Raw genomic sequence first — 16,325 nt, 5'->3', positions numbered from 1 at the left:
AATAACATTGAGAATATGCAAGGTCCCTTCTCCATCTCTTGCATTTTAGAGAGTACTCAGGAGGAGTTCAGATGGTGCTTTACAGGTATATATGGGCCTCATACCAACCTAGAACGGGAGGTCATGTGGCATGAAATTACAGGTGCAAGGGGTCTATGGGAGGGTCACTGGGTGCTTGGGGGGATTTCAACGTTTGCAGATTTGAAAGGGAAAGACTCAATTGCACAAGGAGATCCAGGGCTATGAGAGTATTCTCTGAAACCATACAGGACTTGTGTTTAATAGATTTGCCACTTCAAGGAGCTTGTTACACTTGGACCAGAGGAGAGAACTGTATTCAAGCTTCGAGAATTGATAGGTTCCTCATCTCCCCTGAATGAAATGAATCCTTTAAAGCAGTGAAGCAACAAATACTTCCTAGAGTGATCTCTGATCACAAACCTATCATGCTGGAAAGTGGTGATTGGGATGCCAGCCCGTCATATTTCAAATTTGAAAATATGTGGTTGCAATCAGAAGGGTTTATGGAGAAATTGAAAGGGTGGTGGCAAAGATATTCTTTCACAGGTAGTGCAGATTTCATAATCATGCAGAAGCTGAAAACCTTAAAGAAAGATATTACTACCTGGAACAAGGAAGAGTTTGGGAAATTGGACACCAAAAGGACTAGAGCTTTGACCGAGCTCCTAGTACTTGAACAGGAACAGGAGAGGAGGAATCTCACACAACAGGAGATCACTCACATGATGACTTTGAAAACAGAATTGCAGCAACTAGCAAGAGCAGAAGAGGTCCCTCAGAGGCAAAAATCAAGGTGTCTTTGCCTTAAAGATGGGAATAGGAATACCAAGTACTTCCAAAAGATTGCAAATTCCAATAGGAGGTACAATAGTATTGACAGACTTCAGGTGGGAGAAGAAATTATTGAGGACAAAGAGCAGATTAAAAAGGAGATACTAGATTTCTATGAGGGGCTTTACACTGAGCACGAGGACCGGAGACCTACTGTCACCTTTGAAGGCATGGCCAGTATCACAGAAGAAGAAAGTCTCAATCTAGAGGCAATCTTTAAGGAGGAAGAAGTTCTAGCAGCTATACAGTCATGTTCTCCCGACAAGGCACCTGACGCTGATGGATACACAATGGCATTTTATCACAAATCATGGGATTTTATTAAGGCAAACATCATGGGAGCACTAAACCATTATCATGATCATTGTTGGATGGTGAGGTCATGCAATGCTTCCTTTATTGCTTTGATCCCTAAGAAAAAAGGAGCCATGGAACTCAAAGACTACAGACCAATTAGCCTCATTGGAAGTATCTATAAAATTACAGCAAAAATTCTAGCAGAAAGGCTCAAGTCAGTGATGGAGAAGCTGGTCTCAAATCAGCAAAATGCATTTATAAAGAATAGGCAAATCACGGATGCCTCTTTGATTGCTAATGAAGTACTGGACTGGCAACTAAAGAGGGGAGGATCATGCATTCTATGTAAGTTGGACATAGAGAAAGCCTTTGATCAATTAAATTGGGTTTATCTTATCTCAATACTCAGACATATGGGGTTTGGCAGCAGGTGGATCAAGTGGATCAAATTTAATATCTCCACAGTCAAGTATTCGGTCCTAGCCAACAAAAGCCCAGTTGGTTTCTTCTCACCACAAAGAGGTTTGAGGCAGGGAGATCCCTTCTCTCCCTTCCTATTCATACTTGCTATGGAAGGGTTAAGCAAAATGTTAGACACGGCCAAACGACTACAATGGATAGAAGGATTTGATGTGGGAGTTCAGAGCAATATCAACATCTCTCATTTGCTATATGCTGATGACACTGATATTCTGTGGTGCGGACAGAGATCAGGTGCTTCATCTAAATCTAACTCTTATTCTTTTTGAAGCACTTTCAGATTTACATATCAATATGCTCAAGAGTGTGATCTATCCTGTCAATGAAGTACAGAAATTGGAGGAGCTAGCAGGAATTCTGGGTTGTAATATTGGCACACTTCCTACCACGTACCTGGGCCTACCATAGGGAACAAAGCACAACTCTTCAACAATATGGAACGGGGTCATTGAGAAATTTGAGAGAAGATTAGCCTCCTGGCATATGCAATACCTTTCTATGGGTGGTAGACTCACACTAATCAATAGTGTCCTAGACAGCATCCCCACATACTGCATGTCACTACATCATATGCCCAGCAAAGTGTTAAAATCAATTGGACAGGATAAGGAGAAATTTCCTTTGGGAATGGAATAGTACTGAGCATAAGTTTCACTTGGTGAAGTGGAAAAAGGTCATCCTCCCAAAACACCAAGGAGGGTTGGGAATCAAGGACCTGGCAATTCACAACAAATGCCTACTGATGAAGTGGCTTTGGAGGTACACACAAGGGGAGCAACCTTTGTGAAGATGGTGGTCAATGCTAAGCATGGAACTCAAGGCAATTGGTGCACTAAACTCACAAGAGCACCCCATGGGGTGGGAGTGTGGAAGTGCATACGCAAATTGTGGGAGGAATTCTCTGAACACTACCACCTTACAATTGGGAATGGGCAACAAATCAAATTTTGGAAGGATAAATGGTTTGGGAATTCAACCCTAAGGATTGACTATCCTAACCTGTTCGAGATTGCAAGTGATCCCGACTCTACAATCATTCAAAATAAAGATGGCCCAATTTGGAATGTTACTCTAAGAAGGAATTTGCAGGACTGTGAGGTTTCTGATTATGTTCGACTGCTAGAGGCACTACATGGTGTCACACTAAATGAGCACATCACAGATAAGTTCAGATGGGGAGGAGCAAGTGATGGTAGGTATTCTGTGAAGGCAGGGTACAGGCTAATAATGGCAAGAAATGGAATTACCGATCTTTGGCCATGGAAATTAATATGGAGAACCAGACTACCACCCAAGGTCATCTACTTCAGCTGGACTGCATTTTATGAGGCATGTTTGACTCAGGAGAACCTTATTAAAAGGAACTTCCAGTTAGTTAATAGATGCTACATGTGTCAAAGGGATGCAGAAACTAACCACCACCTATTTCTACATTGTAGAGTTGCAGCAGATATTTAGAGCATGTTTTGCTCTATTTTTGGTATTAGCTGGGTTATGCGTCACAACATAAAGGAGGCATTTCAGAGTTGGGGCAGCTGGAAAGTTGATAAGACCATCAAGAATATCTGGAAAATGGAACCTACTTGTATTTGTTGGAGCATATGGAATGAAAGAAATAGAAGATGCTTTGATGGACTTTCAACTCCTAACCAGACCCTAAAAGCTAAATGCCTTTTTTTTTATTTAGCTGCCCAAATGTTTCCCCTGTAGATTCCCCCGAAACATTTGTGAACTTTGTTAGCTCTTTGTATCTAAGTTAGCATATATGTAGTAAGCTAACAGGTGGTCTTTTTTTGCTTTTTAAAGCTTCTATGCTTCTGCTTCTTGTAATATTTTGCATCTTCTTGATGACATCAATGAAGCCAATTATTTCTATCAAAAAATAAAAGGGGGTAGCTGAAAGAAAGAATAGGCATCTTATTGAAATTGCTCGTGCTCTACTCATACAATCTCATGTTCCGTACGGTTTTTGGGGGATGCAGCTCTCGCATCTTGCTATCTTACTAATCGTATGCCATCCCTAGGTTCAGTGCTATGTCATCCTAGTTGGCGACAGGCTATGATCGAAGAGATGTTTGCTTTACATGCAGTGGTACGTGGAAGCTTGTTTCTCCCTTTGATAAACAGTCCATTTCAGGTTATTGCATTTTAATTGGAGGCAATCTAATATCCTGGAAAAGTAACAAGCAAGATGTGGTGGCTAGGCCAAGCGCATAGGCAAAATATCGGGCTATGGCATTGGCTACTTGCGAGCTTATATAGCTAAGGCAACTTCTATAGGAGTTAAAGATTGGAGTGGACGAGCTGATGAAATTGATTTGTGATAATCAAGCCGCATTACATATCGCGTTGAATCTTGTATTTCATGAATTAGTGAAGCATATTGAAGTAGAGTGTAACTTCATTTGATAAAAGATTGAGTTTGGGTGCATTGCTATGAGTTTTCTCAACTCAAAAGACCAACTAGCAGATGTCCTCACAAAATCACAACGAGGGTTCAGAATAGGCAATATTTGTAGCAAGCTAAGAACATATGGCATGTATGCTCCACCTTGAGGAGGAGTGTTAAATATGGCAAGAATTAATCCTATGTAAATATAAAAAGAAACACAAATCCCTGTAATTACACTAACCCCTGTAAGTAAGTAATTAGGAGATTTTATAGCCTTGTAATTGTAGTCTTTCCTTATTTGTATTTCTGTCAAAGGTTATTTAAACCCAACATCTTGAGGAAATAATCAAGCACTTTATCCCCTATCTTTCTTCTCTTCTTTCTCACTTGTGTCATGCAGTTACCCGTTATTTTCCGAAGGGAAGTATTCTAGCTTCGTTTTCTTTTTTGGTGATTATGCACTATTCTTGCGTAATTGAGGCATGAATTTTCTATGTTTTCAAAAGAAGCAAACTCAAGTTGGTTTCCCCACTTTGAGTTTGAGAACGCATGTTAGAACATTAAGTGAATATGTGTCCAGATTCATACACGTCTAAATTCATTATACATGAATAAAGAAAATCATATAGAATATTCTATAGGATACCATAGAACATTTTCTGTATTTAATAATAGAATGTTTACTTACCTTATTAACATAGGAATTGATAACCTTATTAGACATACGTGAGACTCCTATACAAGGAGCACCTCTTGTACATTGTTAATAAAGTCAATGAGAAGTATTTTCTATTTTCATAGTAACACCAAACTTTAAGGGTTGTTTACATATGAACATCTACCTGATTTAATGCATTATCTACATAGATTGAAAGATATCATATTTACAGATTCTCACATATCTTTATCATAGTTATATCACATTTACAGATTTAATATATTACATATTCTACATAATAGTCATGGCTGGATTTTAGTCAACAGATTTTACTAAGCCAGTACGCATTTGGGCATGGCCGGAAGACCTTTCATTTCTCAATCTTTCAGAAAAAGATAAATCTTGGATATCCAACTTGAGAAAAAACAGGTCGTATCAACTCAATCACGATCCACCAAACGAAGAAGAAAAAAAGGAAACAGACTTGTGCAGCATCCAAAAACCAAGTCCATATTGACCCAATAACAATTGCCAGAGGAAAAAGAGTGCAGAAGCGAGCAGAGTACTTAAAGTGCAAGTAAGCTTTTCCTTTTGCCCAACTCGGATGTGCCTTCTGTCTCACCTTAATACTCATCATTTGCAGGATGCCACAGCCTCAGCCAGAATTATCATCACCATTTCTCCTATCTATCCATTCCACACTCAAGACCTCGACCGCTCTCCCCATCCGCAGAGGAGATATGACGGGAGCACGGAAAGTTTATCTTTCCTTTTGCTTTTTGTTATTTTTGTAATAACCTGGCATTTAAAAGTGAGCTTTTAAGGTATTTCTTTATTTATAATTTACTTAGTTTTAGTGAGTTGCATATCGAATCGGATAATTATGAATTGTGTGTGTATATATATAAAATTATATACTCTCGGGAACATTATTTATATACACATTAAGTATGAGGTGAGGATTAACTATGTTACTAGTAGGCCAAATTCACATTACTTATCATAGTTGGAAAATAAAGTGATCTTGATTGATAATTCAATGGTAAAGTGGGTCAAGCCCATCATTATGTTATTTGGACGAGACAAAAAGTACTTGGGGAAATAATGAAGTGCTTTTGATTTATTGAAAGAGAATAGAATGCAAGGGGGTCTCTTTAGAGAAGATATGGCGGCGGCGGCTCCCCCGGAAGCTAAAGCAAAGCTTTGATTTGTGATAATCATTGTTTAGAGATTTATGGGAAATAGACACTAAGCTTACTACATTATTGGCTCGTAAAACACAAAAAGCGACGATAGGTCATTTCATTCCAATTTGAAATTTCAGAACATCGCAAATATAAGGTATCAATCTATATACCTTATGTTTTTAACTCTTCAAGGCATGAACATTAATATATTGTATATGTATAGAGTATTGAGTTGAATTATGAAATTGAGATATGCTTTCATCTTTAAACTCGTGACTTGAGGTGTAGAAAGTTAAGATTTAGCTTTAAGCTAAAAATTTAGGGAAATTGAAATTTGACCCATCAATTGACATAGTTTGAAACTTGATTATAAATTTGGGCTCTACAACTTGTGGGTAACTCGAAAATGTGATTGGTTTTGGGAATTTGACCATGTTGATAGGGAGTTAACTTTTTAGTTGACTTTGATTTACCTATTCCAAAAATTATGAAATGACCCTAACCAGCATAATTGACATCGTTAACCAATATTTTGCATAGATTGAGGCCATTGGAAGTTGTTTAGTTGGTCGTTAGCAAAGACTTTAAGCCAAGGCGCTTGCTTTCTGTAGACATGTGAATTTTACACTTTCAAAACTTGTTTTGCAAAATGTATTTAGTATGTCTGGTCCATGTGTTGGGACGACGAGCGTGTGCTTGGCAGAATCGATGGTTTTTTTACCAGCCGCATATATATATTATTTTGTTTAAAAGGTGGAAATTATTTAATACATGATTTTGTAGTGTGGCGTGGCTTTGTGCCTTGTCATGTAAGCGTTAGAAATTAGTTCTTTGCTACTGTAATATACTTTAGGGCAGCATATGTTGCCGTGGACTCGTCAAAATGCCTGGTTAATTTCCTTCAACGCCGGTAATGACAAGTCCTTTGTGTATGATGTGTTGTTGCTTCTAAATAATTATATTAGCTTTATCGATATACTTGATTGTAATAACTGATGTGTTATTATATCGTATTTGTTGATGTGTGTTTTTATTTTCCAACTATATTCACGTATGTATAACTCATTCCTTAGCTGCATGTCCATACAAATATTGTTCCGGAGGACGAGGCTAATAGCTGACGAGTTCATTCAAGTGGATTATGTTGTTGAACAGAGCCACTACATTGTCCATGGAGGCTGCCGACAGAGTCTTCATTGATTTCTTCTGGGTTTGCAGACCCGTCATTAAATTTATGTAATTCTCTTTTATATGCTCCAGGGTCTAATGCGTAATTTGGGTGAGAATTTTAATTTAATATTTCGAGATATTAATTATTTGCAATTAATTATTATATTATTTTGGATACTTAATTAATTTATCAAATGTCGTGAATGAATGCTAAGCGTATAGTAAGAGTTGGTTCGCGTGACAGGTAGTGTTAGCTGGGTGGGTGCTAGTTATGTCTAAGGGATCGTTTGGGACGTGATTATAATAGAGATAGGGCATTTTAACGTTCAAAAAAATAAGCATTTAAGAAAACCGTTTACCAGAAGAGAAATGCAAAAGAAAAAATGAAAAATAGGTTCAGATGCAAAAATTCCATCTATGATTAGAGTACAAGCGACAATACAAAAAAAAAATTGATAAGTGATAAAATTAAAATATTAAAAGTTTATATGCTTATTTACCAATAAAAAATGGCAGAATAGCCTGGGAGGCCCCTGTACTTGTCCAGTTTTGTCATGCTGGTGTTCGTACTTACAAGTTTGCCAACCAAATCCCTCTACCCTTAAAAACTGAGCATTTTAAACCCCGCTCATCATATGTGGCATTTTTTACTGAAGTGTGTGTGCTACACTCGTTTAAGGAGCGTGAGGCCTATTAAAAAGGCACCAACAGCCATTTTTTGGCTGTCATCTTCTTCCCGATTGTTCATCCTCCATTGTTGAAGAAAAGTGACCTTTTCTTCTTTGCTTTTCTCTCTTTCTCCAACATTTTCTGTCCAATTCTTTTTTTCTCTCTCTCTTCAACATTTTCTGTCCAATTATTTCTCCCTTCCCCTATCTTCTTTATTTGTTTCTTCCCTCGAATCTGAAACTTTATCATGAAATTAGATTCCTCTGGCCAATAATTCAGATCTTTTTTAAAATTCAATTATATGCCCTTTTTATAGATGATAACAGTTAATTATATGACCTTTTTGTAGAAGGGAAACCCATCAAACTATCAAAAATACCAACAAACCAAAAAAAGGGTCAACCGAAAAATCCTCAAAATTTACCCATAAAGGATTTTGAAGCACAAATTATACATCTTTTACCAATTAATACTTTAAAAAGATTAGAGCTTTTTGAGAAAATTTAACCCCCAATTTCAAAAATCAAACAAGGCAAGACTTTTTTCCTAAATCAGTAAAAAAAAAAAAAAAGATGAAGAAAAATAATGAATTATACCCCATTTTCGAGCTGGACAAAAATTGGACCACTGAACCTCTTCTCCTCCACCTAACGCCTTCAGCCATGGAAATGGACCATCGAACTTCTTCTCCCACTTTTTGATATGGAAAAACAATTAATTTTACCTCGATTTCTTTTCTTTATTCATTTTAATTTTATTTCTATAATATAAAAAGAGAAGAATTGGAAGGGGAGAGGAGGAAGAACATGAAGAGAGAGAAACGAGATGGGCAGGAGGAAGAACGTGAGGGGAGAGAGAAATCAATGAGGGAGAAGATTAGGGGATTAATGTTTGAATTTTATTTTTATTTTTATTTTTTAATTTTTGATTTTAATTATTTTTAATCTACCATGTGACATGGCATCTACACATTGTTATTTTTTGACGTGGCAGCTAACGTGGAGGAGATTGTATTACACGCACTGGCAGCCTCCTGTCATAAGCGTTTATTATACACGGTTTGAAGGAGTATAAGTGTTCAATATGCAAATTGTTAAGTTTGGGGACCGGCATAACAAAGTGGCACAATTTTTTTATTTTATTTTTTTTTAATAACCGTGATGTCCGGGCCAGCTCGCGCGCACCTCGACTAATTACACGGGATACCTGCCACCTCCCATCAACAACAGGTACCAGGTAACTCTATCCACCAAGGCTTGGATAGATGGGAAGAAATCACCTAGTATTTGCCTCCGCTGGGATTTGAACCTGAGACCTCATGGTTCTCACCCACTTCATTGACTACTAGGCCACACCCTTGGGTGCCTAGTATAGGTGCCATTTAGGTCATTCTGCCATAAAAAATTATATGCTCGATAGAGCCCGAGGGACCAATAATGCACTTCATTTAGCCGAAAACTTACAATGCTTTCCTTCTACCGTGGTGCCAATTCTCCCATATGAGTCCAGCAATTGTTCGTCCTTTCCCCACACCAGCACCATCACCTACAAAAAATCCTGCTCTGGTACCATTTGGAAGGAACTGAAGGTGTCTCTGTTACAGGAAAACAGTAACCGTAAGGTAAGAGCCTGTAAACAGAATCGGGTAACATGAGTCAGAATAGCAACCTGACAAGCGTAAACCAATGTCTCAATTTGTAGGCAGGACAGTGCGTTTGAGCTTTCCAAGTCATCTTTGATCTTCAGATCGTAGGTGGGTTCAGGTGGCTGTACTGCAGATAAGGAAGATGTCTCCACTATAGGATCAGGATGTGGAGGTCCAATAGATAACTTGGGAGGCCGCTGTGTTGAATCAGGAAAAGAAAATAAGAATTTAAAGGATCAACCATCAACTTGTAATATACAAACATGAAGATCTCAACTGGTTAAAATCAATGATGATATCATGTGATACCACATTTAGGGAGGGGGGAGATTCTTGGAGCTTTTTTTTCCTTTTTGGATAAGGGGATTCTAGGAGTTAGTATCCTCAAAACCTTGTCACAATTTTCTCCATTAATAAGCTCACAACCACCTTACTAGCAAAGAAATGTGAACAGTTAGTAAAGTCATTGTAACAAAAGTAACACACCGATCTCTCTCTCTTTTTTATAAGGACATATCCATCTTTCTACAGCCATTATCACATGTCTTTTGTGTTTCAAATTCTCTCTTCTCCAACATTACACCATTTTACACAATAAAATAGAAGATAACTGCTTGAAAAAAAAATTGATGGGTAAATATATTATTACTAACTGCTTGAAAAATTTGAAGGCATACACACATATTTCTCCCACTATTACAATACTAGGAGTAAATAGTGGAGGTTGAAAAGAAAACGTACATAGTCCATGAACGTTTCTCCAGCCATGCCACCCTCATCTTCTTCACGTTCTACTTCAATGGCAACCTGAAAGATCAAAATGCAATGTAAATAACTGAAAAGTATGGAATAAAGTTTTCCCGGGTCAATTAGGGTATACACATCATCTGATCAAAAGAGAGTAGCAGAAATAGTTGAACCAGAAGAATTGCTATAATTATTACTATTTTATTTTTATTTTTTGAAAAAGGAAATTATTGTTGAGCACAACCTTTCTTCTCATTAGACCACAACTCTATTGATACTGAAAATGCTAATGAAATTTATTCTTTTTTATAAATATAAAAGTTAGGATTTTATTGGTATGAAGGGGCAAATCCCTGCATCCAATATGTATGCCAAAAGTGAAGAATCTTGTGCAAAACATGATTCTCTGTGAAGAGTACTCAGTTGTTAAGCTAACTGGAATGTCAAACATAATCCAAAAGATAGAGAAAAACATCAATGATCCACTAATTTGTAAAAATGAGCTTTCAACTTCTTCAACACTCTTCTGATCCGCTCCTTCCATATGGTCCACATCAGCATCAAAAGAGCTATATGCCGTGCTCTTCCTCCCTTTCCTCCTATAAACATCAGTCACTGGCACCAGCCATGCAACTCCAAACATCTTTCATATGGCACACCAGAGTATATGCGCGATAGGACAATGAAGTCACAAATGATTAACATCCTCTCTACGATCTTGCACATATAGAACCAAACTGATGTAGATTGACATCATTTGTCAGCCTGCATGCTATAGAATAACTTCCGGAAATGTTATCTAAAAGAAAAAAAGCACTCTAGGAACCCATAATGATTGAGGAAACTGTCCTTTTAACAGTCCGTCATAGAAGAATTTCATCCTTTCGTCCTTTCTACCAACCTGTTACTTCACCAAGTAGTTACGTGTGTTTGTTGAGTCAAAATTATGAAGATAGTGGAGAAAGTTCCACATAAAAGGGCTTCTCAGTTCTCAAACCAAGTTTGTTTCCAGAAGGAAATTCTTCTTCTATCGCCTACTTTGAGCATCACATTGCCGTAGAAATTATCCACCCTCCCAATGCTTCTCCAAAAAGCAACTCCTTAGTTTAAGCTATCTTGTTTGTTCTCCATCTCTCTCCCGTTCTACCCTATATTTATCCGCAATCACTCTCCTCCCCAATGAATGTTCTTCCACCGCATGAATGTTCTTCCACCCCACACCTCCATATTCATTTTCCTAGTAATGCTTTATTCAACACCATCAAGTTCCTTATCCCCAATCACCCACTTCAATAGGAGATGCCACTATCTCCTACTTGACTAAATGATACTTCTTCACCTCCCAAATTTCAATGACCTTTTACTTAATGTATCCCTTAAGCTTTTTGGAAATTAACTAATTGTAGTAGACGACTGTTTTTCAGGTGGAAAATTTTAGCTAAAAGCAACAAAATACAACGGCGTTATTTTTAGGGCATGTTTCCTAAGAATAAACAGAGGGCGATAAGGGAGAGTAAAAACCTCGTTGACTTCTTCCTGAGGCATAGGCGGAAGAGGAGGAGGAGGAGGACGGAGTGCAGCAGGATGAGGAAGAAATTGCCTAATTTTGGAGATATCAACGGCGAGGTCGATCCCACATTGAGGGCAAGCGAAGTGAGAGAGGCCATGAGGGACGTTAAGTATGGCCTTGCAGTGAGCGCAGGGCAACTGGATCTTGGTGGGATCAATGCCATGAGCCAGGGCACTGCTGCGCTGTTGTTGAGGCATGAGCTCCGGAGGCAGCATCTGCGGCAATTGACAGGTAGGGCACACAAACTCCGTCAGTCCCGCAGCGACTGTCAATATCATCTTGCAACCAGCACACCGAACTTGGCAACCTCCCCCGCCATTAGAACTGCTCGCCGACGGTGGTGGTGGTGGTGGTGGCGGAAGAGACGGAGGAACAACTGACGGAATCGGGACCGATTGCTGGTCCATATTAAACAAATAAGAAGAGACCAGTCGAAAGACTAAGAAGACGAAAGAAGATGCACAACCGGGAATTGAAATTTATGACAAAGATGTCAACTAAAAAATGACTGACAGCCGGAAAAGGTGGATTGTGGCCGGAGATGTTCGGTCAGTTTTGGCTTGCCCTCAATTCTTGGGCTTTGGAGCGCACGCTCCCGCTTCCGGTTTCCTTACTGGTGAGTGGCGAATAGTACACAAAGAAAGTCTCAGAAAGTTAGTTTGGGCAATGTCTTTGAATAAATAATAAATTGTCAAAATAATCCTTAGGCGTGGTTTAGTTATAAGGAATTAAGGATAACTAATACTAGTACTCGAGGATAATTAATACTAGTACTCAACAATCTGTGATAAAATATGAAATTTTTTGAGGGATTTTTATATTGTATAGCTGCCTCGAAAATATAGAAAAAAATTGGATGGAATGGTCACTCTTTGGACTAGCTACGAATAGGAAAATAGTCACAATAGTGAGTCGGATCACTGTATATTCAGTCATCACCATATGCGGCTTATGAGTTGCATTCGAACATATGCGACTTAACTTATAAATTGTGTTTGTTATAAATCGCGTTCAACAAATGCTACTTATAATCGTATTTGTCAAATGCTTGCTTATAAATTACCTGTAATGATAAAATTTCAACACTAAGGGTGCTATTGAGGATATAAAGGACTTCTAAAAATTGATTCCCTCACTATTTAATATCATTGAGGGTCGAAAGATGCGACTTATGGCTGTTATTGTTAACGGCTTTTGTCTATCCTTTCCGTTACTGTTAAGTCCCATTATACAACTGCATTTTGAGTTTTTTTTTTTCTCGGAGACAACACACCACTAGAGTTATTAAGCCAAAAAGTGCACATTGTGGGAAAAATATTCTACACATGGCCTATATTTCTATCAGAATAGAAATGTCGATAATATTGTCATAACTGTTTGACCCAAAAGAAGGTTCTTAGTTCAAATAATTAAATTTATGTGATTATGGGTTAAATTTAATTAACAATAATATTTTTAGATGTAGTTTCCGAGAATATGATATGTCACGCCCCAAACTCGAGAAGCGCGACCGGCATTCAACCGAGTAAACCCGGCTGAGCAAGCCTGTTAGATTTCATTCTATCCAAATTTATCCCTAAATAAAGAGAAGATGTACTCCGTTAATCAAATACTGAAAAATTTTCATTAACCACGTCCATTTCATTCACATTAACTGCATCATTCAATATTTTCCAAAATAGTACGAGTTTATAGAATTAATGAAAAAAAATTCCAAATACCAACATTTCTAATTCAATTGCCCACATCAAATACCACCCACAACCTGTCTACGGAGCCACTAAGTACAACAGAAGAGAAATATGAAAAAGTCGACAATAAGGCCCCGGCTATACCTCAACCATAAAGTAAATGAGAGACAAAAGATACATGACCCCAAAATGAAGTGGGCTCACCAAGTCAGTTGAAAAGAGTGTACCGTTATCACTGATCAATGTCGCTTGCTGTAGAACCACCTGCATCCATTAAAGATGCAGCGCCCGGCAAAAGGGACGTTAGTACCGTCGAATAGCATTAGTATGTATAGCTAAAAGTCCTCATTCAAAATAGAATACCATATAAGAAAAGGCAACACATAGAAACAGTAAGTCACAATCAACAATATCTAAATGTCCAGTTAAAATATAATAATTTTCAAAATACGAACTTCGTATATAAATTTTGGATTGGGAAATCATTAGCACCGATATATCACCGTCTTTATTAGCACGGAGTCCGATCACGCCCGATCGGCTAGGCCATCTCCCCACGAACAATGTGGTTTGACATGTGATGCGAACGAAAGTTGTTACCAAGAGTAGTACCACCATGTGTGCAACATGCCGTCCGATCTCCACCCGATCAATTAGGTCGCCTTCCCACATATGTCGTGTGGGTTGACATTTCCAATTCACATGTATTACCAATTTTTTCAAACTCCACTTGTGGATTATACTGGTTTGTTGTTGTATGTATTACCAGTTTCATCCCAGTTAAGGGGAATAATCACAACTTCACCAATATTTTAATTTCATCCCAAATAAGGGAAATAACCACAATCCACCCTTATACCGGCACGTGTAGTTTCAGATGTGGGCCTTATGACCCACCCTTCCTCGATTTTGTTAATGATGTTCCCAGAAAAATATTTTTTTTATTTGATTTGCACACAAAGGTAACATAAATATAACTGTACTCACCTCAACATATTTCACGTTGTATAAATTCTCATTAGTATTTCCAGTCACTAACAACAACAATATTTCCTTGGCTCATTTGGCCATTCACAAGATTCTTTATTCCTGTCACGGTGGCCGTATTTCATATTCCACACTTTCACCTCTTTCAATTTCAAAGATCACCATCAAATATCAACATAGAGAATATTTCAGCAATCATATACCTCAAATTTATTAATAATGGAAACTTTAAATACAAAAGATTTTTTCCCAAAAATGGGGCATACCGACCAGAAATAGAAACATACATCAAAATCATAAACAATCAATAAACTATTTATACTCACAATACTCTTTCCCATAAATGACAATATACAATTTTAACACATTAGTATGTAAGAACTCGAATCACACTGGATATATTTATAAAGCAAAGCATTAGTTAAAGCAGCAACCTATGGGCATAAACTGAGTACAAAAACTTTTAGGCAATTCTATTTTCAAAATTATTTTTAAACAATTGAGTCGAGGCTCGTTTCATATTCTTTATCGCATCCTCTCAATTCATTTGTACTACTAGCCACAATCATAACTTAAATTCTTGGCACATTAGCCACACTTTATATCCCCAATTCACTTATTTCATTTTCAATCAAGACTTTAGGTACACATATGAGTAATTTAGAGCCTTAAACATATCGAATTTTTCTCACACAATTTAGCATACTAGCTTTCATTTAAAACACGACTCAAAGTCATAACATTTTAATACGCAAACCATACTTTGAAGCTTACGGGAACATTATGGAATTCTATTCTAAGAGAGAAAGTTTAGTCAACGTACCTTGTCCGAGCTTTTCCTTAAGTTACTACAACGCCCCAATACTTCTAGTAATAACAATCTGTATGAAGATAGTGAAAATCGATTAACAATTAGAAGAATTTCCATGATGTAACTCTCTTAGGAATTTTGTCAAACACCTAACATGCGAAATAGACCACAAGGCTCTACAATGGAAATTCTTTAATCCCTCAACCAATTTCAACAAGAAACTACCCAAAATGGTTCATTAACCCCACATACTACAACTTTGTGTCACATGCATGGCCTATTTCCAACCCCGCAATATATTTGAACTCATAACCTCTTGTATGAAAGCTTAGAAGTAGGACTTACCCGGATGAAGGATAATCTAGTGACTGACTTCCTTGATTCTTGAAGATTGGTGCAAGATTGGATGATTGGGAGGTTAGGTTTTCTCCTTCTCTTTCTAAAATGCTCTCACCTCTCTTTAAACTCACCAGAAAATCGTCCCAAATATAGCCCAAAAGGCTATTTATTAAAATGGGGTCGAGTTGTAAAAACCACAAAATTTGCACAGCCGCGCCGCATGGGGCGCCGCGCAGTAGTGAAAAATCTGCCTAGAAACGAATTTTTGAAGTGTTCTGGAAATCCCCACATACGCGCCGCGGTAGTGTCACATTCTGCCAGCTTTTGATAATTTGGTCATAACTTCTTGTAGTAGTGTCCAAATGATGAACGGTTTGAAGCGTTAGAAACTGGACTCGAAGTTCTTTCATTTAACAACCAATTTTTTCTAAAATTTCGGCAGAGTCTCCTTTGTAATTGGGCCTATCCATCTGCCAGAGAGTCACCAAAACCATCATAACAATACATTCATATCTCAACAAAGCATCATAATATATATCAACAACACTGATCTCAACAAAATATCATAATATATATCAACAATACTGATCTCAACATTACAAATATTATATTATCAAAATTAATACCTGGATGTGAGTTGCACCTATTTAAATCATAACACATAGAAAATACATTTCGACCCATAATTATTTGACTGTACAACTAAGTGGGAACATTTTCTTTCCTTAGCAATTTCGGCCTTCGAGTTGGGCTCCTCGACTCACAGACTTTACCATAACACATTCACAGAGGCAATCTCAACTCCTAGACTTATCTAACAAGGATGACAA

The 16,325-nt window shown here is 37.7% G+C and overlaps 1 protein-coding gene across 2 annotated transcripts in view; it reads right to left on the bottom strand.

Moving 5' to 3' along the window:
- LOC104092012 (protein FORGETTER 1) overlaps positions 1-12,332 on the bottom strand; it is a 53,379-nt gene extending 41,047 nt beyond the window's left edge. Inside the window, exons 1-4 of one of the 2 annotated variants that reach the window (XM_009597488.4) lie at positions 11,619-12,332; positions 10,092-10,157; positions 9,374-9,547; positions 9,169-9,299 (exon numbers count right to left, since the gene is read on the bottom strand). In XM_009597488.4, coding sequence (XP_009595783.1) covers positions 9,169-9,299; positions 9,374-9,547; positions 10,092-10,157; positions 11,619-12,074 — 827 coding nt within the window. In that variant the 5' untranslated portion in view covers positions 12,075-12,332. The remainder of the gene's footprint in view (positions 1-9,168; positions 9,300-9,373; positions 9,548-10,091; positions 10,158-11,618) is intronic. The other variant, XM_009597489.4, reaches the window with a different exon arrangement.
- Positions 12,333-16,325: the final 3,993 nt, after the last annotated feature.

The sequence above is a fragment of the Nicotiana tomentosiformis genome, chromosome 8, assembly GCF_000390325.3.
Source record: "Nicotiana tomentosiformis chromosome 8, ASM39032v3, whole genome shotgun sequence".
Lineage (NCBI taxonomy): Eukaryota > Viridiplantae > Streptophyta > Magnoliopsida > Solanales > Solanaceae > Nicotiana > Nicotiana tomentosiformis.
Note: the sequence above shows the minus strand (reverse complement) of the source record. Positions and strands in the feature narration are given on the sequence as shown.